This window comes from Saccostrea echinata, unplaced genomic scaffold (genome assembly GCF_033153115.1).
Source record: "Saccostrea echinata isolate AGI-Se365-2 ecotype Australia unplaced genomic scaffold, CSIRO_AGI_Sech_v1 ptg000056l, whole genome shotgun sequence".
Lineage (NCBI taxonomy): Eukaryota > Metazoa > Mollusca > Bivalvia > Ostreida > Ostreidae > Saccostrea > Saccostrea echinata.
Window position 1 is genome coordinate 8,905,001 of NW_026889805.1, and position 25,378 is coordinate 8,930,378.

A 25,378-nucleotide genomic window follows, 5' to 3' on the forward strand; every position below is an offset into this window, starting at 1 on the left:
ACTTAGTCAGTTGATACATCTTGAGTCCTCGAGATGTGTCAACCAAAGTGTAGGTCACCATGACCTACTTTTGGAATTTCACAGCTATATCTAAATATTTTATACTTAGGATAGTAAGGGACCTAGAATCATCAGACTTTGTTACTTGACTCAGTTGACTCACTTAGGTCCTCTGATTATGTCAATAAAAAAGAAGGTCACCGTGACCTACTTTTGGAATTTCATGACTATATCCGAATATTTCTGATAAGAGGCTTAAAATAGAATTTTGGTTCTGCACAATAAATTAAGAATTGTTTGGATTTGGAAGCTCCAATTTGCATGTTGGGTTGATCTAATGAAGAGGTCGACTGGAATTGCGTTTAGAGCCACAGGCAGTACAAAGGGTGTGGCTTCTGTTTCTAAAAATAGATAATTTGTTTCCATGCAATTACTTCAGAATGGTTTGGGCTGCAATGTTCATATTGGTATACAAATTGAAGTTTTAACAATAGACAATTTCCTTTTGGACAGTTTCTCAGATTATTCACATTTGAAAGTAAGTAAATTGGTAAGATTTTGAAAGGGGGGGGGGGAGGGGGGCACTTGCATCCTATGGATACATCTAGTTTAAAAATGACAAATCTCTTGCATCTAGAAACTTACTGTATTATTGTGTATATGTATACCTATAATAATTGAATACCCAAACTGCCTGCAAATGAAATTATGGCCATACAGTTATGTATGAATCAACAATTGTCTGTCCTTCACAAACTTCAACTGAGTGATAACTAAGAAATGGAGAAGCATTATATGCTCACAATAAGTACACAGGTTGCATATGACCCAAGGGTTTGCCAGAGAAATGATCCAAGGTCATTTGAATAAGGTAAGGTCATTAGAAGGAAAAGTATGAAATTCTTCATGAAATTCATCATACAAGACCAGTAGAGCTACAGTCTTAAAGGAGACTTCTGACTAGATATTAAATTAAAGTAACCATGTTACTGGGATCACATTTTTAGCCCACCTCGACGAAGTCGAGATGAGCTTATGCTATACCCCCGGCGTAGGCGTTAGCGTCGGCGTCCCGGTTAAAGTTTTTGGAGCAGGTCCATTCCCAAGTAACTATAAGCCCTACCTGGACCAAACTTCCATGGATGATGCATCTAGGGATGGACACTACCACACTTGCTTTGGATGCTGGATTTGACCTAGATTTTTCAGATGAGTGACCAGGTTAAAGTTTTTGGAGCAGGTCCATTCCCAAGTAAAAAAAATATGACGTGAAATTTGCCTTACTTAAAGATAACATTCGTCGAGGTGAGCTTCGTAATCTTTGATTACCTATGTTTATGATTTTGTTAAAAATAATCTTTTAAAAAATTTCAGTTTTGAACCCAATGTACATGTCCAAACACTGGAAATTGGAGAAGCAGAAGTGAAGGGTTCCCCAGATATAATTTATTATCATCACAGAATCAGAGAGGGGGAAGACACCAGACTGGAGAAGTATGTGGTTGCTGTGTGTGAGGTAAATACTGCATTTTTTAAGACCAGCTAAACTAAAAGATGAGCCATTCTGACCTTTAGTCTGTCATCTTTATGCCAACTTTTCACATTTTTGACTTCTCAAGAGATACTGCACCAATTTCAACCACACTTGGCACAAAGCATTCTTTGGTAAAGGGAATTCGATAGATAATTAAAGAAAAGATGAAAATATCTTTTGACCTAAGACAATGCTAGAAGCTCTTAATTGATACAAAAGTTGTCTTGATGGTGACTCAAGCTCATTCTGAAATTTCAAAATGCAAATTATGAATTTATTCCATTTAAATATATGCATGTGCCGGGTATCTTAACCCAAAAAGGAGAGCTGTAGTTGGCTTTCCAATTCGAATGGCAGATGCCAAATTATGCAAAATCTTCTGAAAGTTTACATTTTTCTGCCTACTTTTAAAGAAGTGGGATATATTGATTAGCACCAGTCAGTTAGATGGTTCAGTGTTCTTGGGTAAAGGTTTTGCAGTGTCCATGATTGTTTAGATGCCTTTTCTGGGGCATATTTCCTTTTCACTTGGTATAATATCATTCACGTTACACACATGGAATGTGCTTGGGTAGAGTGTGTGCAGTGACCTTGTAGCAAGTTTCTAACCCAAAGGTTAAGGTCAAAACATAACATTGTTTTAATTCCTTGTCAATGGTATATTTTCTCTTCCCTTGGTCCAGTATCATTCATACCTCTTCATACCTCTCTTATAGAGTGTCCTTAGGAAAAGGGTGTGGAGTGACCTTGAACTTTGTTTTATTTCAGAGATCAAGGTCATTACAGAAGATTGTGTTAATTTTTGTCTGAGTTTTATTTTCTCTCCCCATGGCCCTCTATCACTGATATTTCAACCATGGAGTGTCCTTTTGTAAAGGATGTGCAATGACCTTGAACCAACATTCTGACTCATCAAGGTCAGAATGGAGCATTGTGTAAATTCCTTGTTCAGTGTATATTTTCTATCCCCTTGGCCAAATATTATTCATGTTTCGCCCATTCAGTGTTCTATGGAAAAGGGTGTGCAGTGACCTTGAACTTAAGTTTCCAGCTCTAAAGTCAAAGACTAGTAATGTAAGTTATGTAAGGGGTGTGCAATAACATTGAAAAAAAAGATTATCTTAAAGTTCAGATCTTTTTGTAAATTTCTTTTGGTGGTCTTTCTTTCCCTTTGCCAAATTTTGCTTGTGTTTCACTAAAAGCTGGGCCCTTTGATATGGGCACCATCTCCATGACATCTAGATATTTTAACAAGAGGCCCAAGGGCCTTAACGGTCACCTGAGTACAATACAACAATTTAGAGGATCCATACACTGATAAATGAAGCTTTGTTGCCCAAAAGCAAGATAAATAGTATTATAAGCATCAACAAAATAATTGGTATAGAATCTATCTGTCCCCCATTTATCACTATTACCATGCAGACTATTAACAAAATGTCTATTTTTAACCCCATATTATTACTTCTCACATTGGTCTCTCTTGGCCTTTGACGAACATTAAAAAAGATAAGTTATTTTTGCCTCACTTTTATTCATCTATTATTTCCAAGTCTACCTGCTCATTAAAACTATGAAAGTACTTTTTGTATTATACAATAAATATTCTTGCATAATTCTCTTATTCTATTAACCTTTCAAATACATTATTTACAGTGATTAATTATAAAAGGTGAATGGCAAAGGGGAATAACTTTGCTCAGCAGAATACAATTTTCATAGAGCCCTGGCCAGGACCGGAATACTTGACAAAATAATCCAGGTGTTCAAAATTCTGGTAAAAATACCCTTGCATATTAAAACTTTTACTCTGTTTGCCTCGAATATGCCCAGAAGAATACAAGATTTTCAAAGAAATGCATGTTCACTATGTTATTAAATAAATAAAGCCCCCCTCCCCCTTTACACCAGAAAATCTTACCCAGGGGCCATGAACTAATAATTCTGGAAGAAGCACTTTGCTCATCATAACTATACACTTTTTTCTTTGCTTTATTACCAGTAGAAGAAAAAATATTTTGAAAGAACTTATGCATTTTCACTATAAAATCAATAGAGCCCCCCCCCCCCCTCAAAAGAACCCCTGACCCAGGGGCCATGAATTTTGAAAGAGGCATTCTTCCTTATCCTAACCATGCACTTCCTTTGTTTGAACAATACCAAGGAGCAGAGAAGAAGATTTCGAAAGAATTTATGCATTTTCCTTATATATCATTAGAGCCCCGACCTAACACCAGAACCCTTCATCCAGGGGCCACAAAATTCACAATTTCTGAGGAGGCAGCCATGCTCATCATAACTATGTACTTAGTTTATTTAAAATCCAGGAGAGAGAAGATTTTCAAAGAAATAATGCATTTTCACTATATATATATCAATTGAGCCCCACCCTGACACCAGAACCCCTGACCCAGGGGCCATGAAATTCACAATTTTGGAAGAAGCAACCATGCTCATCATAACTATGCACTAAGTTAGTTTATTTAATACCCAGGAGTAGAGAAGAAGATTTTCAATTTGAAAGAATTAATGCAAATAATCAATAGAGCCCCCCCCCCCCAAACCCCTGAACCAGGGGCCATGAAATTAACAATTTTTGAAAAGGCAGCCATGCTCATCATATCTATGTTCTTAGTTAGTTTATTTAATATCCAGGAGCAGAGAAGACGATTTTCAAAGAATTAATGCTTTTTCACTATATAGTCAATAGAGCCAACCCCCCCCCCCTCCCCTTACACCAGAACCCCTGACCCTGGGGCCATGAAATTCACAATTTCGAAAGAGGCACTCTTGCTCATCATAACTATGTACTTAGTTACTTTATTTGATACCAAGGAGCAGAGAAGAAGATTTTCAAAGTATTAATGCATTTTCACTATATAGTCAATAGAGCCACCCCCATCCCCCCTCCCCTTACACCAGAACCCCTGACCCTGGGGCCATGAAATTCACAATTTCGAAAGAGGCACTCTTGCTCATCATAACTATGTACTTTGTTACTTTATTTAATACCCAGAAGCAGAGAAGAAGATTTTAAAAGAATTAATGCATTTTCACTATATAATCAATAGAGCCCTGCCCTAACATCAGAACCCCTGACCCTGGGGCCATGAAATTCACAATTTTGGAAGAGGCACTCTTGCTCATCAAAACTTTATACTTGGTTTGTTTTTTTAATACCCAGGAACAGAGAAGAAGATTTTCAAAGAATTAATGCATTTTCACTATATAATCAATAGAGACATGCCCTAACACCAGAACCCCTGACCCTGGGGCCATGAAATTCACAATTTTAGAAGAGGCACTCTTACTCTTCATAACTATGTACTTAGTTAGTTTATTTAATACCCAGGAGCAGAGAAGAAGATTTTCAAAGAAATAATGCACTTTCACTATATGATGTATATAGCCCCACCCTAGCACCAGAACCCCTTACCCTGGGGCCATGAATTTCACAATTTTGGTAGAGGGATTAATGCTTAATACAATCATGCCAACAGTATGACTGCTTGATGTCCAGGAGTAAAGAATAAGATTTTTAAAGATTGCATTAATTTTGGTGGTTTTAGCCCCACTCCTCAGGCCCCAGGGGGGCAGGGACCATGAAATTCACAATTTATGTTCCCCTTCACCCATAGATGCTATATGCCAAATTTGGTTGAAATTGGTTGAGCATTTTTAGAGAAGAAGCTGAAAATGTTCAAATGTTAACGCACATCGCATGACGCACTCTGACGGACAAAAACGGATAGCAATAGGTCACCTGAGTGACTCAGGTGACCTAAAATCTAAATTGAGTTTGATTTATAGGTGAAGAAAGATAAACCTTTGCCAGCTGAAAAGAGCTCATCACCACCAAGTAATAAAACAAGATATAAACCTGATTCAGCTGAAAATAGCTCATCACCACCAAGTAATAAAACAAGATATAAACCTGATTCAGCTGAGGTGTCCTCCTCCTCCACCCAAGACAGAGACTCTCATAAAGACATCTTACAGATTACAGAAAAATTGATTGGGCAGCACTGTGGAGAGCTCTTGTTTAACTTTGGGGAGTCAATACATTGCAATTCAGTGTTTGGAATTGTTGTCCAACAAACATATGTAAGTTTTTCACCTATTTGTGAAACAGGATTTTTTTTTAATTTTCACTCATGCTTTGCACTCATGAAAGTATAAAAAGTCCTGTCCCACTTGTGAAATAAATTCCATATCCAACTACAAAACATTGAATATTCTCTATTTATTCTGATATCTTTGCTTGCAGGTTACAATTGCAGAACTTGGAATGACAGATATTCAGCATCTTAAATTAAAGGAAGGCAGATTCAAGCAAACTGATGAAGATAGGCCTTCTTTCATATTTACCAAGCCTTACAACTTTCTAAAAGTAGAAGATTTGGAGAAGTTACTAGAGCCTTTCATCAAATTTGGACTTGAACAGGGGGAATAAGTTATGATTATGAAATGTGTTATTCACTTATTCAATAGATTGTAGAGCAGCCTGTGTTGGTTTATTCCCCGAACGTCTACTGGCTAAAACAACTATTTAATTATCACACTCAATTAAGAGGCCCTCTAAGGGGTCCAGGTAGAGTTTACCTGTGTTACCTTGATTGAACAAAGTAGTCAAAATCAAATAATTTAATATTTACTGATAAAACTGTGTACTAAAGCATAGATTTATTGATTAAATACTTGCTATAATTGAAGACACTAAACAATTAAATATTTTTTCATGTACATGTAATAAACAATTTATTATAAATTATTTTCAATTAAGCATAACTTTTTTTAACCTAACACTTGGCACTTAATTGAAGCATCACTGAAACCACATTTTAACATTTTAAGCTTTGTTTAATCTATATTAAACATGGAGAACTTTTTTCACATCGCATTTACAGGTCCATAGAACGAAAAGGGGGGAGGGGGCATTTTTCTACAAACAGAAAAAGTCCACCCCTCCCCACACACGAACACACAAAATAGGATTTTCAAGGTTTTTTTTTTTAATTATTTAAATTTTACTTGTTAGATTTCTCTGGGGGGTTGCCCCTTCTCCCAGTTTAAACCATTGCTACCTCTTTGTTTGGAAGCAATATCTAAAGTTGGGGGGGGGGGGTTTAAAATTCAAAATGATTTTTTTTCCAAATATAATCGTATCTTACTCTTCTTGATAGATTTTTTACCAAAATAAGTTACATGTATATTGTGATTGAGTTTTATGATACAAACTTACAAAGATTTTGAAATTATTTATTGTTATAATATTTAAAATTAATGCTTTGAAATGATTAAAACTATATTAAAACAAAGGTATCTATAGCAAAATTTATTTAAAGTTACATATGATCAATAGATTTTTTCCTGTTTAAGAAAGAATGCTACTTACATGTTCACGGAAATTTTATTTAACCGATCTTTAAGACATCTCCTCTGAAATATGGCTTAAGTATGGAAAGATCGATATTAGTTTAAATCAATTTTTATAAATTTTGGGGGCTTTTTTAGGAGAAAATGAAAAGATTGTTTTAATTGCAAATAAGATCCCTTAGAGTTTAAAGTTTGCCCTAAATAAATGGATAATATAAATATTTAATAGAAAATGTCAAGAAAAATCAGATAAGGTTTTTTTTTAATTTTTGCTAAAAAATTATTTATGAAAATAAAACACATTATTTTTAGCATTTTTCAACTAATGCATAAAATCTTCAAGATTTTTACATTTCCTCTGCAAAAAAAATCATGTTAAAACAATATCTTTTATCAATATTTCCATGCTGAAACCATGTTTCAGAAGAGATGTCAAACATTATTGTTGCTGTAGAATTCCTCCTTCAATAAATACAGGTAAAGCTAGTTCATAAATGATTGTAGATCCTACCTGTACCCCTTACAGGGCCCCTTAATTGAGTGTGATAATTAGATGTTGGTTTAGTCCAGTAGACGTTCGGGGAACACACCCCTGTGGTTTGTCAGATCTAATGCCTGAGGCTGTTGGCAGAAGACAAAGGTTTGGTCTTCAGATCCAACAAAACATAGGTTGTCTCAAGAACTCCACTAAGTCAGACAAATGCAATTCAGTGTAAATTTCAATCTCTGGAGTGTTGATTTCAGTTGTGCCAAGAGGGTACCTTTTATTGAATTTGTTAAGAATAATTTCTATCATATTGTGATCATGTTGTACATATGAATGTTTATGAGAAATATCACATGTCCAACATCAGATTTGACTATTCCAGTGTCTCTCAATTTTTCTTTAATATGCCCTGGCTTTTTTTTTTTTTTGACATATGAGAGGTAGGCTTTTTTTTTTTAGGATTTGTCTTTACTGTCACAAGACCTATTAACAATTACAAATATTAATGACCGTGTGACATTAACAGTGAATAATTTTCATTTATTCCTGGGTACAATACCTAACAAATGCAAGAGAGTTAAATGACCAACTCCTGACCTTAACCTTTTATATTTTTTTTTCAATTAAAAAAATTAATTACATAAAACAGGGATTTGCTATCTTTAAGACACAGAAAATTAGTATTTAGAAGACTACTTTTCTCATCAGCTTCATTATAATCATTAATCATTGATTATAATAATTGACCTACTTCAATATATTTTGATATGGATGTTTTGTCCTATTCCAGCATAACATTTAGATAGAAACCAAACTTGTTCACGTGGCCACACTAAGACAAAATATGAAAAAAGGTTCTCTGGTTATGACTTTAAGGAAGAGTATTAGAAACTCGTACTTTGTACAAAACAAAGGTATGATCAAGATCACAAAAGAGGAAAAGCATGAGGTTTGTGCTTGGGAAATAAATTTGCAATTGAGAAACATTTGAAGCTATCTCTTGCAACGTGCTTATGTTTAACGTGTTGACATCAAATCTCATAATCAGGATGAGATCTGGTCATTGGGGATAGATTTTATGTTTTAAATGTTTCACAGGTATGCTTCACACATATTTGATGAAAGGATGTACCTATTCACCCTGTTCATTTAATGAGTTGTCATATGGGATTATAATGACTCTCTCCTCTGCAGAAACTTTGATACCATTATGTTTCCCAAGTGAGTTTTGGACCATATTGTCTTTGTTAAAATTTCAAAAAATTATTCTGTTGTTTTTTGCCCTGGAGTTTTCTCCAGGCAAAATGTGATCAGAAAGGCTCATAAGAGCATTCAGCTCAGGTGAGCTAAAAACAATGAAGCACATCATAAGAGTTCCATTCTTTCATCTCTTTTGACAGAGCTAGAAAAAGTATTTTGAACAGAACAGTATTTTTGCATGTTGATCTATGTTTGAACAAGTAGGTGTTCCATTGTTATCTCCCTTTCAGTTTGATTTTCTTCGAGGACAGTAATTCTCTTTGTGAGTGTTGCAGAGTTTAAAATAATAAAAAGAGCCTGGTAAAAGTAGATGTGTTTTATTCATTTTCTGTTGTTTCATTCATTTGGATACACTAGACCCAACACCACTGAGGGTTAGTTTACTTATATAATACAGTATAAAAGTCTAAAATTATTTTTCTATTTACATGGTAACAAAGAATATTAACACATTCAATCAGAGAGAGAGAGAGAGAGAGAGGTGCTAGAATAAGAAAATAATCAGTATAGAAATAGATGGTTCTGTGATCGAGTCAAATGCAATACAGGTGTGCCTATTGAATTAGGAGCTGAAAATTAAAATTAACATTTTAATACATGTTCATCATTCCTATATATCTGTTCTAACATTGGATTCAAGTAAAAAAATTCACAACTGTGCAAGATCAAGAAGTCCAAAAACACAGTATACTTACTCTATCAGTAATAGAAGCAGTAATGATAATCTCACAAGCACAAAAAAAAAAAAATCACAATTCATAAAGTCAGAAATATTTTCCATGATTCTTGTTTCAAAGAAATGTCTGTCCATTTTTAAAAATAGGAATAGTGTTAACTGCAGTATGAACTCTTTGTGAACATACTATGGTACTTGAGTGTAGCAGTCCTTGTTCATCAGATTTAGCTCCTGGATGGTGGCATGTTCCCCCTCTCAAAAAATACATGAAACATGCTGACATTATCATTGATGCATACAATTTTATTTTTAATTTGCATTAAATGACTTAGAAAAGAAATAAATGGTACTCTTCAAGTCTTTCTGAATATTATTCATCACTTAGGCACTCGCATACAAGAAATTTTAAATGCCTGTTTGATAAAAACTACTACCAGAATAAATGAGACATTCTGTATGTACAAGAAAATAGAGTAACTTCAATACATGTATATAGATATATATATATATTATATAATCAAACACTCGCATACATATTTACACTGTAGATAAATATTTTTATGTTTAGGACATTTTTAGATACTTCTTATAGATAACATAACACATTGAAGAATGCACACTTGGCTTCAAAATACTTAAACCCTCATTAATTAATAGGACAACTGTCGGTGGGAGGGCAGGGCATTGCTTAGGTTTGGAAACTGGGAGGGGGCATACAAGGAAGTTGCAATCAAGTAAAAAAAAAAATATCAGTTGTAGTTGGATTTAAAATGAGTTGCAAGTCCAGAATTGTACTGTTCTTTAAAACAGCTATTAATGGTAGGTGTATTTTATTCTGAAAATGGGAAATTCTACACAAAGAAACTCAATCCTAACACTTTTAACATGACTTCTAGTTTGAACGATGTGAAAAAATCAGCCCTATCTTCAGCTAGCAAAACAAAAAATATATAACTACCCTCTTTCTTTTAAAATATCTAGGTTACTAAAATTTCTGCTGAAAGTGTCATTGCCCTTCCTTCAATAAAAGCAATTCAAGAGGCAAGAAAATTAGAATCCTTGCATTAAAAGTGCAAGAAATCTGAAAGAATAAAAAGAAGGAAGAACCGCCAATTAACAGCTTTAAACAAGAAACACAAAATTATATCACAGATTTGTAAAATTCCTGACCTGAAAAATGTAGAATAAAAATGTCTAAATGCCCTTTACCCAGATGGCAGAAACAAAGCTAGCAGGATATACAGCACAGGACATGGCTGTAAATCCAAAACTTTACTGGCAATCTTGCTAAGAAGGTATTTTGTTTTATAAAAGAGAAACTTCAACAGAATTTCAAATAATTAACATAAGAATGAAAATAAGAAATCCAGAAACCATCTTTAAAGCATTTATAGCTGCCAGATCTGGACATGGTATTTAAAACTATCAAAGAGAAAAAAAAGTTAACAATAATGCTTAACAGTGCTGATAATCAATTTGTGCATATTTATCTACAGTCATAGCTTCTAAACTTACTAGAGAGGTAAAAAAAAATTGGGTTAACAATTTTACAAGTAAATTGCAAAAATCATTCACTTGAATTTCTTAACATTTCACTACAACAGAAATAGGACATAAAAGTATTTTCTAAGCTATAGTTCACCTACATTCTGATAGGTTAGCATTCAAAAATATTTATTTTTGGTAACATATTGATGTCTATATTAATATTAGAATGTGATTAAAATTTTGCAAATGGGCACTTCAAAAATCCTGAGAAAATATGACAAAATTGATAGAAATCTTTGTTATTAACAAAAAAACTTTGAGATAAACATTTAAAAAGCCACAACAAGAGCCCTGTTGCTAGCTAATTTGTTGAATAAAAGAACACTAATAATTAACACTCTGAAGCAAAAACTAAAAAACCGCTACGATGAAGTAAGGCACTGAAATCATTGACCAAACTTAATCACATTCATCCATTGAGATGTATCTTTCTATGCCAAAAAATCTTATTTATATTTAATCTGATCAAATACATCTTGTCTTTACAATCATGATTTACAAAAAAAAAAAAAAAAAATGTATCTGCTTGGGTCAGCAGAAGAGAAAGCATTTTAGAAAATCTTCAACATGTTCAATGTCAAAACTATTGAATGGACGTGTAGTGATACATTCCAAATTGAGAGGTACAAAAAAAGTCCGCTCATTATAAATGTCACAACCACACATCAGAAAAGACATAAATGCTGAATAGGTTTCTTTTTTTAAACATCTGTTGTGGTAGACCATGTTTTTTACCTCAATGCCCTGTAATATTGCTAATTATCACCCTCTATAATCCCATATTTGATAGAATTTCTTACTATCTATTAAAATACTGACCTCACCAGATCAGCTGTGTTTATTACAAGCCTCTCTGTAAAAAGGTTACACACATAACCATACTAATCAACTAGCCCCTAGTAATGATGAAGAGTTGTCATTTGTACACTATTTCCTTTTTATCACCCATAATGCTCTAAAATCACATAAAATTCTAATATCTGTAAAATAAAACATCTGTTCGTAAAAAAATTAATGATGCAACAGACTGTAAAGATTTCCTATTAAAAATTGTTTAAAATCAATTACAATAAAAAAATTTCTAAAAAATAAGAATCCTAACAATATTAGACTGCAACACAATCAGTTAATTCTTAATTTTGGTTTATGCGATCGTTGCACGTACAAAAAGGAACAAAAAATATTCTTTTACTATACAGTATGTAACACTCGTTTGTTAAACAAAAATATTTTTCCTCTATAGTTTGCTATTTTAAGTCACAGTTGCATAACATCAGACAAGCATGGTCAAACAATAGCCACCTGATTCCACACAATCCAAGACCTCTTGAACATTGATTCAAGTCCTATCTGGGATCACACAAAATCAGACAGAAGCAGTGTCTGTGAAGCACTATAGTCTCTGTCAAAGAGAAGTTTGACCTGGGCTCTACCGCAGACTGGCATCATGAAGAGTTCCGTCGATTCTGATTTTTTAGCACTTGATAAACATTGTCCACATTTGATAATCCTTCAAAAAATGGTAACAAGTCCAGTAACTCTGTGTCGGTCATGTCGTCGAACCAGGACTGCACTCCAACCTACAAAGGAATAGACTAATCACATGAAATTACCTAAATCTATATCGGAAGAATTTTGATAACTTAAATAAAATGAAAGATTTGAAATACAGAACATTAAATTTCATTTAGTAAACAAAGTTTTTGTTCCATATCATTAACAATCATTTCAAAGTAATAATCATTCATATATGAAAGATTTGGAATTTTTATTCATAGATATATTTTATTCATAGATGTACCATAAGATATAAACAATGTGGTTAGATTTTAAATTTAATTTTTAATAATTTTAAGATAGACAATGCACTTTCAAAATGTGAAAATTGACAAAACACTCCCGAAATATAAACGACTCTGCCCCCCTCCCCCCTCACTTTTCCATCATAAATATGAAATGTATGTATAACATAAATATATAATTAAGGAATAACTGTCTAATTTTAAGGCGTTTATGCATAAAATTATCACGCAAGCCAATCGATTGATCATCGTCATAAATCCAAAAAATCTGACAGTTATTCCTTATATTTACATGCTCCTGATTCTGCAAATTCCCATGCTAATAGCCCCGCTTCTGTCTCTATTTGTCCCGCCCCGCACGTGATTTTTTTTAACCACGCCTATCGATGAACCAGTAGATTTATGTAGAAATAAAGTATTTTTTACAATTTGTAATTTTATCTCGGACAAAGACATTGGAAATGTAAATATTAGAAGATAAATGATTTTAGTCTGGGTGCTTTAAGTACAGATTTTAATATAAATGACAGGGGAGCACTTACAGCATTGTCTGGGTGGAAGATGTAAGAAGCTGGCGAATTGTCTATTATGATGACTTGAGCCAAATCACGTCCTAGTCGACTAAGGTCCTGAAAGATATTGACAGCCAATGAGAATTATTTACTGGCTCTAGATTAAAGTTTGGCTTTAAATTCTAGTAGGCAATAAGCAATAGTTTTGGAAAAGCTGCTGTGTTGTTTCAAACTGAGGAAATGCCATGTATATGAAGAGTACAAGCTATTTTCACACTATGTACACATTTTCCACATCATACATGTGGAAACATTTTCTTAAATAATGTTCTATGTAAACAGAAAACCAATAAAGACATTTCCATGGTAAATGGAAATTTTAACTGGCATTAACTACCACATGCCTAGTACCGGTATTTATTTGCAGAGTCCAAACTTTGCACTTATGTCACTTAATCCTGTTTTTTGTGATAGTGGTATTCAATGTAAGTGTGTAAAATTTCTATATATATAAGTACATGAACTTTATCTTAACATGTACAGTATCAGATCACTATGGAATGATGTATCAATATAAACATAAGCTGATAACACTAAGATCACAATGATATTACAATCTTTATCAACATTGTGCTCATACATTCTTTATCACTGGATGATAAGCCAAACTTGGTTACTAATTTACTTTCATGTATAATGAAGTAAAATAAAACAAAATGGATGCATTAGATGCCTGCTGTTGAGAAACTGCTTACTTTGACATAGTTGCCTCGATGAAAGACACAAGACTCCCTGAATAACCTTGACCTGAAGACGCCCCACTTATCTAACAAGTCTGCGACAGGATCAGCATACTGAAACACAATTAAAGCACGTACAAGCACCTGTTTTTACACATTCCTATCGTTATCTTATTTTTACTCATGTAAATGACACATTCTCTGATGAAATAAATTTTGGCAATTTTTAGTTCTGGCATTTCCCGTATCTGCTTCAAATTTAAATCTGTGAACACTGTCTCAAAATACTGACCTTATAAAAAAGAAATTCCAAAAGTGCCTTACCTTAGCTAAACTAGCGGTGAAAAATAAAGTCCAAAAGTGCCTTACCTTAGCTAAACTAGCAGTGAATAATACACAAAAAGTGTCTTACCTTAGCTAAACTAGCAGTGAATAATACATAAAATGTGCCTTACCTTAGCTAAACTAGCAGTGAATAATACACACTCAAACATCTCGCCCATTTTTTTCAAGAATTCATCAACATAAGGCCTCTTTAGAACATAAACCTGAAATAGCAAACGTAAGTAAACTTCAAATATCCCAAATTCAATTTTCTAAAAAAAATTACCTGGTTCTTTTTGTAAGTCTCAAATGAGAGCTTTTTTTCTACAGATATTTTCTGTTTGAACAATAGAAGCAGACTGGATTAAAATATCGGGGGATTTCCAGACAGAAAAATATCATCTCTTGTGTTCCTTTACAATATCAAAACTAGGAGACCATGAGCCACAATGCTCACCTGAATAACTATTGCCCTTCTGTTCTTCAGATTTTTCCCTATATATTTCTCTGTAAAGTTATGATGAGGTATTGTGGCCCCACCCTACCCCAGGTCATCATTTGAACAAACTTGAATCTGAGGATGTATCCATATAAATATGACTAATTATGGATTTGCTGTTCCTGAGAGGGAGATTTTTCCTATATATTCCTAATCAAAATTTGATCGTCCATCATGATTAGAGCTTAACAAATGCCCATCTGCAGCTTTGTTTATTGTATATTGCTACAGCCTAATAAATCATCAAAATAAATTATCTTTATTCTTTAGACTATAAAATTGTCATCTTAGTGAGACATGACACTCTGCAATTTGTTGTAAAGATATAAAAATTAAAATACAGCCTAATAAAACATCAAAACAGATTACTTTTATTCTTTAGACTATAAAATTGTCATCTTAGTGAGAAATGACACTGTAATTTTTTTAAGATATAAAAATTAAAATAAAAAATTATATTATACAATATCATATTAGTTTTAATTATATAATACAATATCAAATTAGTGTTAATTACTTTACAGCAAATTTATTTTGAAAGTTAGGTTAGCCAACAAGAACTATTTAATCCAACACAAGCAATTAAGAGGCTGATTCCTTTTGCCCCATTCCCAAGAGATATAGATAACACCTGCTTGATCAGAGATGCTCTACCAGTTATTTCCTCACACTAAACACATTAATTTATAAGTAATTTGACATGCAATTTTCTGCTATCAAAATTCTCCATGACCAGTGCTTGATAATTACACCCATGGGAGAAGTGGAATTTCTCTTGTAACATTACATTTTTTTTAACTTCACTTAATTTAAAGGTCACAGTCACCTTTAAGTAGAGTGCAACACACTTATCTAAGATGCATTAATTGGACAAGTTTGATGATTCTAGGTCTAAAAGTTTTCTAGTTATGAGCTGGACAGGACTTTTTTTTTCATATTTGGCCATGGCATCTTAATAAAAGTTCAGAGCGACCTACTTTAATGTGTAAACACACCTTCTACCCGAGAAGTATCAGCTGACAAAGTTTGATAATTCTAGGCCTTATAGTATTAAAGTTATGAGCCAGACACAAAAAAGCTAACAGACAGACAGATGGATGGACATGAATGTTATAACATAAGCATATAAAAAAGAGGTTTGGCAAACATATTTTTGTGAAAATAATCATTTTCTTAAATGCTTATGCTTAGTAACATTAAATAAAACAAATGAATGATATATTTCCCCCACTAGGCCTATGTTATTGATAATTTTTTTTAAAGCAAGAGGCCACAATGGGCCACATCGCTCACCTGAGTAACTTTTGCCATGCTGTTCTTTACCAGATTTCCCACTTGTTATACCTATTGTGGCCCCGCCCTACCCCCGGGGGTCATGATTTGAATAATTTAAAATCTACACTATCCCAGGATGCTTCCACATAAGTTTCAGCTTTTTTGGCCCATTGGCCCAGTGTTTCTTGAGAAGAAGATTTTTTAATGACCCCACCCCATTTTTGTCTTTTCTTGATTATCTCCCCTTGTAAGGGAACTTGGCCTTTTATTTTAACAATTTAAACTCCCATTCACCCAAGGATACTTTGTACCAAGTTTGGTTAAAATTGGCCCAGTGGTTCTTGAGAAAAAGTTGAAAATGTGAAGAGTTTACAGACGGAAGGACAGACGAATGACGGACAACGGGTGATCAGAAAAGCTCACTTGAGCTTTCAGCTCAGATGAGCTAAAAAGATTGGATGACATTTCTTGTTCTTTTACCGATATTAGTCTGACCCAAATCTATTTACGTCCATGATGCACGTATAAACAGTAAGCTCATTGACAATGTCATATTATCTACAATTGTTTTCAAGATCCATATAGCATTTAAGTGTCTTAAACAGCATAAAAATAATTAAGTAATTAAATTCAATTTCAAAACATCGGAGGTCATTTAATAGATGCATTTGATTCGAACCCATGTTAATTCCTGCTGATATTTTCAAGATAGCAATAACACAGACTTCTTCCAACCAATAAGTGTGCCGCCATTACAATTTCGTGTCAGAAAAAAAAAGAGACGGTTACAGAAAATAGGGTTGTTTAAGTAACCATACACTAAACTATTCAACTCATTCATTCTGTTTATGGGAATATTAGTGCTCTCTCTGAGCTGAATATAAGAAAGCTGCTGATACTTAGGCAGGAAGCCAGTTTTTGTCAAATTTATAAGAAAATTTTTGCAGCTTAACTACCTCCAACAAAGAAGATTTGTATAAGGGATGTAACTCATCACTGCTTGCAATGAGAAGATTTTTGATGTGGTGAAATTTCATATGATCAGAGATTCAACATTGCTTGGCTTACCTGGTGCACTGTTCCCTCTATTTCAACTGGAACTATAAAATCAGCATTGCTGATTGGCTGAAAAAAGATTTCAAAAGAAAAATCAAATACACAATATCAATGCATTGAACATTACAAAATGAAATAGCAGGTTATTATACATTCAATTTTCTGTTTCATTGATCTTATTAGAATAAGATTTGTAAATATATGCAATAGAGATAGATAATGGTATGTGAAGTAAACAAGTTAAATCACATCAGATTTCTCAAGACACCAGTCATGTACTACTATAATAAGGTACAACTTATCGTGTTGAAATGCACTTAGATGAATTTTTAACAATGAATTTTAAGTGCTATTACATAATACTGAAAATCTGACTGTCAGGTAATATTCATTTTTCCTCCTAGCTCACCTTGAATGAACTATGGACAAGAGTTTCATCTAAATCAATCACAGCACATTTTTTATTTGTGTCCTTATTCAGGACAGCTGGAAGAAGATACTTTTCAGCAGGGCTCTACAACACAGAGAACAACATAAGTAATATGAGATTTGTATTAGAAATTTAATCTAAAAGGCACAATGTACAAAATCAATGATTATCTCTGTAGGTACAAACTTTTGTAATCTAGTGACTCAAAACAGACAAAGTGGTCTGTTATGTAACAATATCATTTTACACCAGACATGTTTATTTGATTAATGATAGTATTTTCATTTCATTTTTTTTCCCCTTGCAAATTATGATGTGCAAAAAATCCTTCAGTTTTGTAAAACTTGTTTTAATAAAACAGCAACAATATCGAGTCTTTATACTGTGTCTGATGCCTACCCTTGGGTTTCCATTTTCTTCCACTACAGGAATTTGACAATTAGTAGTCTGTGTGTTGTTGTTATTTGTGTTTCCAAAGCAGCATAAAAAGTTACTAAAAATGTTACGGTTACGAGGCTTCTTTAGTGAGCTGGTGCTGGACTCCGTCGACGAGCCTAAAATAAACAACATGAAATTAATAGTCTTGTAATGCAAATGATTCAGGCACATTTCTGATAAAACAACTTTCTTTTTTATCTTCTAGCTACTAGAATCCCAAAATTACATGATCTTGACCTATTTTTAAGATGTTTTGCGACCAAGTTTATTGAATTATTTAAGAAAATTTCTAAAATTGATACTATTTTTCTTCCTATCACATTCTAATACATTTTAATTTTCTTCCAGTAATAGAGCTTGAAGAAAGTGTAAGAATTTTGGAGTGACTATGGGAAGAAATAAAATGAAATAATATCTGATGGCATGAACATGGTTCATCTGTTTATTGATTTACAGTCAGGAAGACTCCTTTGAATATCAACATCATAAAATAAATCACCCTCCTTTAAAGGCAGTGCTACAGTGTGAGGCGATCTTCTTTTCCGATAAGAACTTTATTTTGTCAATATCTGCAGGTAAACAGATCTCCCTGGACATTCTACCAGGTAGTAAAATTTGGAAAGGATATGCTTACTGGGCCAGACATAAGAACTGAACATGTGTAATATCTTATCATATTATCATGATGAGCTAACACAGCTCATATTTACCTTTTATTTATTTCAACAAGGCAAAATCAAAATGAAAGTGGGATTTAACATTTCAGTTATAATTTACCTATATATGAATAAGAGATTCCCACCATAAAGTAGAGCTTAGAGATGAACAAACAAACATTTTCAACATCCCATTCTGACAATACCCAAATGAAAGTGACTGTTGGAAGAGTCTGAGACTGTTACAGTTCAACAGTTTATCACTGGAATGACCATGAACTGACCCAATATTGATCTTATAAAAGCCACAAGGATTTAAAACAATCAATCATCAAAATAAGGCAAACATTGTGCCAAGTAGTAGTTGAGTAAGTGAGACTTGCATTACATGGTTGGTTAAAAGATATGTGGCCTGGTACAGTTGTTTAACAACTATTACAACCATATGGAGCAATATTATGTAAGCACAAACAGGGATGAGTAACAATTGATGGGTTCAATGTGTGTTTACAAACACTGAATAATCTTAGAGTGTATTTTCTGACCAAATGATTCCATACACAGGGAAGGAATGTTGATCAGACGGTCATTATGCAACGTCTTGGAACATTCTACTTCCCTCTAACAGCAGCGTTGTTAAACATTAAATAAATGCACACTTTGCTTCTGAAATCCAAGGGCACCTGTTCATAACTTTGCATTTTAAATACAATCTTCCATACTGAACCTATTCTAATTTCTCACAAATAATTCAGTATGCATAGACAAAACAAAAAACTGGTTTACATTTTCCATTAAATCTACTTTAAAAATGTGTTTCTTTCCTACAGAGAAGATGTGCACTATTCAAGAACACATTCCTTAATTAAAATGTTTGCATTATCAACTCTTTTTTAACTCCAGACATCAGCTAACCTTTCAAAGATGATGAAAACCATTTCATCAAGGCTTTACAAATCTTGAGAATTCCCGACCAGCATCCAATATTTGGCATCTTTAAGAAGTCTCTTCCATTTTGCTGCCTCTTCACATTCCACAATCACATAACAACTTGTAAGTGTATAGTTGCTGGGGAACTGTCACCAATCTCAGAGAAGAGCTCCTAAACCACCATAACCAATAACCATCAAATGACTTCAAATGCCAATCAAACAGCAAGACTGTGCCAAACTGCACTTCAAAATCCATTTATAAATGTGACCAAATAACTATTACACTATTAATCTTAATGTATTTAACTGTATTTTCCATAAGGTGAACTTTTCACATGCACAGATCTATACTGATAGGACTATCACCAACATCTAAGAATAATTCATTATTGACCACTGCGAAATTCATTTGAGCTTGAAAATATTGTTATGTCAAAGCAATGAAAGCATTGCTTATAAGGTAAACAGATTAGAGTGCCTTATTTTTATATTAATTCTTATCCTTTACATATATCAGCTGAAATGAAGCCTCTCTAATACCAGGCACAATGCCAACTTACAAGTGTTTCTGTACAAATCTATATGTACACACACTGAAACAGCTGTCTGGGGCCATAATTATATTTTGCCAAAATCACATGAACACTGCCAACACCCTATGATGTGTAGGATAGTGAACTTGTAGGATAGTGAACTACAGGTAGGGCCTGCAGTAGCCTAATAGCTATTCATTATAGTACACTTCTTCCTCATTATACGGAGATGATGAAGTTGATAAGCTGTTATGTTGTTGTACTCTACAACTATACCACAATATCACTTCACTTCTGTATTCTCGCTATTCATTTCCAAACAATACAGTATGATCATAAATATCGGAGTCTTAATGTCACTGACCCACTTCCCCCTTCCCACAAGAAACCACACCCCTTATACCAGTGAAGAATATGTTTACCATTTTTCATACAACACGTTTAAGCTGGCCAAATTGTCACCCATTATATGTACATGTATTTCTAAATCAAGGTAAAAATGTAATATGTAAATACTGGTAAAACTTTTACACTGTTTGCCAAACTGAGCCTAAAAATGTCTACATATAATTCATCTGAGTGTGCTGTGTTTTACCTAGATTTAGGTTCATGTGCACACATTGATTTCTTTATTTGGTTTATCCTTACTCACTTAAGTTAAATTTTAACTTTTAATTGTGTAATTTAAAATTAACCAATACAACATAAACCAATACTTTTTTTTCCTCTGCAGCATCCCATACGTGCCAACAGAAAATGACATACAAGTCAAGTAATAAAGGTAAATTTTGTTACACCTTACAAATCTTACAAAGATTGTAATAGTAAACCACATTCTCCTTTCTCACAGAAATTTGGAAATATATTTCATTCATGCCAGCCAATGGGTTATTTAATCTGAAGATAAATCGAGGTGATTTAATTATATTTTTTCATAATGTCAACAAAAACTTTTTTTTTTCTTCAAGATTCAAATGTTCTGATAAAGACCATAACATGATACTTTCTGATCAAGGCCATTTAGCTTCTGTAATTGAAATTTAATTCTATGTTCTAAATTTAGTTCTATCTACTTGACAGCTGTGAATTCAAAGTAAAAATGAACAAAAGGTTGGGCAACATCAACTCTGTTAATACGATAAATGCATATAGTTTATGCATATCTCAAAAAAACTAATAAATATATGCATATTAACATGTTTTTAAAATTTCTGTTCTTATAGTCTGCTCAAAAATCATTTATTTTTTATTACAACATGGAAAATCAGGAGAGAAAGGGGGAAAGAGAGGATTGACCAGTAATATTTGTCATAAGAGACTTTAGAGAGCTTCAAATGGTAGAGGCATTAAATTCAATTTCTATTAATTGTTACCAAAACAATAAAGCAACTTAAGAGGATGTTCTTAAATTTGCTATGGTGTATTGATGTAAATACATGTACAACAAAACTGACTTTAATGAAATTTGACTCTCTCAGACTGCTTTCCAATGTATACCTGAATGCTCTGGAATATGTCATAGGTTGTAAACAGATTAAGAAAAGGCCAGGTATCTATTAAAATAATGTAATGTATTTTAATGTCTGTTTAAACTTGCTTCATGAATTTATCAGGTAAATTTAAATGCTGTAAAGCATTAAATTTAGTTTTATTAAATTATAAACTGATACAATATCATATACAAAGAGCTGAACAATCTGTAAATGTGAAACATGTGAATCAGTTCACACAAGAAACATATTGACGCAAGCGTCAAAAATCGGCCGCAAACCAATTTTCCTTCTATGGGGCAACAAACTGAAATGTGTGATCTGTTAAAAATTTATCTGATATTAATCTGTTAATCTATCCCGGTGAAATAAAACGTGCATGCGACATCGCAGGCGCGGATTTTATTTTTCAACAACAACTTAATTTTCTTCACAAATATTTGGGACTCTCTCTCTCTCTTAAGCAAATCCAAAGGAGGGCGTTGAAACCCCCACAACCCCCTCTAGATCCGCCACGCATTTTCTTTGTTTACGTATTGAGTTGTGGCGGGAAAATGCTTGGCACATTGTAAAACGCGCTTTATCATCGTCTGCTGGAGCAAAAAATCTTGCAATATTCTGTCGTTTAAGAAATTAAAATTTTATCTTATTCTTTTTGAAAATCCCAAAGGAAATGTATATATGTCATTTCAAAGCAAATACAATTATTCCTCTTTAAATAGAAAAAGTAATATTGATTATATATATTTACATATCTCGGTCTTTGCTTTAGATAATGCCAACACGTGTGCTAATATTCTCCGCAGTTATCAGAGGTCGTCAATCAGGATTTGATCAGATAAAACATTTACCCAATCATTTATTTAATTTTAATTTTATAATTATTTTGTTGAACAGTTAGATACTCTTTATTAATATTGTATATGAATGTTAAATACTTTTATTTTTTTTTTAACTCCGCAGAAACGCACGACTACTTCAAACTTTCATATCAAATAACCGACCGCCTCCTGGCGGCCGGTAATTATCAGATGTCCATTACTTGAACATCCTATTTAAAGCTCTTTGATAAGTATTATTATTACTACCACTAGATATCCTGATAGCTGGCCATGATGATCAAACTACATACAAGATTTTCTATCTCAATTTTTATTTTTTACACATCTTCTTGTTAATGAATGAGATAAAGGGTGAAACGATTACAAGTGTAAAGGGGGAAAATCGGACAATATGTACTCTATCAATTAAAAAGAACCATTTCTTTTATTGCTGTTCATTTAAACATTTAAAAATTGTAGTAAACGTTTCACAATTAAATGTGATGCGGAGAAAAAAATGTTCTTTCCACAAACTTGCATTGTATGCCAGCATTCATATCATGTTGTCAAGATATATAAATTTATACTTAAAGAAACCTGACAATATTAATGCCTTCACTATAAAAATTGAGTAGCTATACCTATATTGTAAAACCTCCATTAACATTAAAATTATTCAGTCTTATATAAAAAAAAAAGACATATAGGCATAATTAACATATATGTCGATTTTATTACTTCAATACGCCTATAAACATTTCATTCATCGGTAGAAACTGTCTTACGATAATATATTTGTATCCATTGAATTTACTCTTATCCAAGCTAACAAAATATGATGGTAACATTTTATGTCTCCAGAACTTTGACCTAATTTCACTTAGACGATCGTCAAGCAATCCTCTTTGTGTTTACAATATATATGGGTCATGTTAAAAATAGATTAACGGGGCACTTGTTCGACGTCAACGGCACCTCTTGTTAAAAACGAAAGTCACATTTTTAAGGAATATGCATGTAAACCATTAAAAAAGTAAAATTCAAAACCAAGAGATTCAAGAACTAACGGTGGCCAATAACCTCCGAGTTGCCAAAAACTTAATGGTAAACATGTCGGTCATAACAGTGACCTTCACCCTTTTAAAATATAAACAATACCAAAAACTTCCATTCTTGATTAAATATCAATTTGTAACTAAATTCAAATATAAGAAACATTAGTTTAAATTGTTTTCTTCGTCTGAACATTGCAATATACCATAATCTTCATGCATCAACTACATTGTACAGGCGGAGGCACAGGTGCTCCGCCACAGAAAACGTCCGACTGGAGAGAAGAGCTGAAACTTACCTTTTTCCGATGGAGGAAATGTATTGAGCTGCTCTTCATCACGATTTACTTGTGTTATGATGGACGAGGTGTCCATTAAGTGACCACGAAATACCCTTAAACGACGTCGTGTTTACTTTTTAAAGCGCTAAACGTAGTAGTATAAACTTGTTAAAAATTCAACATGGAAGTACAGTCTAAGCATCATGGGCTCCAATGTTTATGCATATTCATGAATATTAATGAGTTTCACATAAACACAACAAAGTGTATTTGAACGATGTTCAATTATTTCCTTTTCTTAGGGGTATACATAAAATTCTATGTATTGTTATAAAGATAAAGTTACAGTGTATTTTAATGATGAATTTTAATGTTATGTTGATAACATTAACTCCCGCTAAAACTGCTAACTCCATGACCCGCTCTACATAAACAACCAATCAGATTTTCGATAACATATGTATACATAGGTAAAACTGCACGCGAACGATTGTGCACATGGCGTATTCCATCGTAGCCAAAATGCACATTATATACAGTCACTCAAAGTCAAATAAAAGCGTGCAATTGCGGATACAAAAGTACATGAAAATTAGTGTTATTGTATTTCAACATTTTTTTTCCCGAAAATTTTCGCTATACAGATATTTTTTTCAAGGATAAATGACAAAAACTTTTTTTTTCCAGAAATCAGCAATATATCACATAGATTATATTCGTATTGGTAACCTGAATAATGCTTGCCAGGATCATTGTGAATATTTTACAAGATTTTGTAGTAATGTTAACTGTGTGCAAAAAATTATATAGATTAATTTACATAAACAGATAAAACGGCACTAATTAAGGCGCAAATATTTCAAAACCAAATACAACTTAATTACGATTTCTTTATATTTCAGGTATTTATTAGTTCCCTACCGGTGAAACCGGAGGGGACTACAGGTTTCCTCTGAGTCTGTCCGTCCGTCTGTCTGTCTGTCTGTCCGTCCGACTGTCTGTCTGTCTGTCCTTCTGTCTGACTGTCAGTCTGTCCCACTTGGTTTTCCGCACTTTTTTCCTAAGCGCTTGCAGATATTGAGCTGATTTTTGGTACGTGAGTGTATCTTGATGAGTTACAGATCAAGTTTGCATTTCGTTCCGCTTCATTGATTTTTGACGGAATTACGGCCTTTTCAATTTTTACGGGTTTTCCGCAATTTTCTTCTAAACGCTTGTAGATATTGAGCTGATTTTTGGTATGTGGCTTTACCTTGATTAGTTATAGACCAAGTTTGCATTTCGTCCCGCTTCATTAATTTTTGACGGAATTATGGCATTTTCAATTCTTAACGGGAACGGAACCAGATTACACTTGCCGGTACGGGACTAGTACTCTCAGAATGCTTGTTATTTATATGTCATTTCTAATCCGTCAAAAATACAGTCCATGCATCAACATTTTTTGTCATGTATCCTTAAATATCTTTAAAGTTTGAAATAATTAAGACACTTGGGTACATGCAAAACTATGAAAAGAAAGACAAAAAGAAAAGAAACGAAGCAAACAAAAGAAAAGTACAGAAAACGAAGAGAGAAAGAAAAAAAGGAATGAAGAAAAAATACATAGATGCATACAAATGAATTACTTCATTAGTACTGTATTCATCGGCGTTG

General features: G+C 33.2%; 2 protein-coding genes across 2 annotated transcripts in view; one reads left to right on the plus strand and one right to left on the minus strand.

The window, feature by feature from the left end:
- LOC133173065 (uncharacterized) overlaps positions 1–6,608 on the plus strand; it is a 16,352-nt gene extending 9,744 nt beyond the window's left edge. Inside the window, exons 4-6 of the mRNA XM_061307979.1 lie at positions 1,375–1,516; positions 5,345–5,638; positions 5,802–6,608. Coding sequence (XP_061163963.1) covers positions 1,375–1,516; positions 5,345–5,638; positions 5,802–5,987 — 622 coding nt within the window. The 3' untranslated portion in view covers positions 5,988–6,608. The remainder of the gene's footprint in view (positions 1–1,374; positions 1,517–5,344; positions 5,639–5,801) is intronic.
- A 2,350-nt stretch (positions 6,609–8,958) lies between these two features.
- On the minus strand, positions 8,959–23,947 carry LOC133173710 (CTD small phosphatase-like protein). Its single transcript, XM_061308728.1, has 8 exons — positions 23,741–23,947; positions 17,919–18,073; positions 17,499–17,603; positions 17,102–17,158; positions 14,391–14,483; positions 13,951–14,049; positions 13,226–13,312; positions 8,959–12,461 (listed from the first exon to the last, which is right to left on the minus strand). The coding sequence occupies exons 1-8, from the start codon at positions 23,814–23,816 to the stop codon at positions 12,327–12,329; spliced, it is 807 nt and encodes a 268-aa protein (XP_061164712.1). The 5' UTR covers positions 23,817–23,947; the 3' UTR covers positions 8,959–12,326.
- Positions 23,948–25,378: the final 1,431 nt, after the last annotated feature.

What these genes read in the sequence shown, in the direction of transcription:
- LOC133173710 (XM_061308728.1), bottom strand. Translation starts at nt 23,816, where the DNA reads ATGGACACCTCGTCCATCATAACACAAGTAAATCGTGATGAAGAGCAG. An exon ending in TTGTCCATAGTTCATTCAAG is followed by an intron (nt 17,159 to 17,498) that starts GTGAGCTAGGAG and finishes ATCTTTTTTCAG; the next exon opens with CCAATCAGCAATGCTGATTT. An exon ending in TCTTCCACCCAGACAATGCT is followed by an intron (nt 12,462 to 13,225) that starts GTAAGTGCTCCC and finishes ATTCCTTTGTAG; the next exon opens with GTTGGAGTGCAGTCCTGGTT.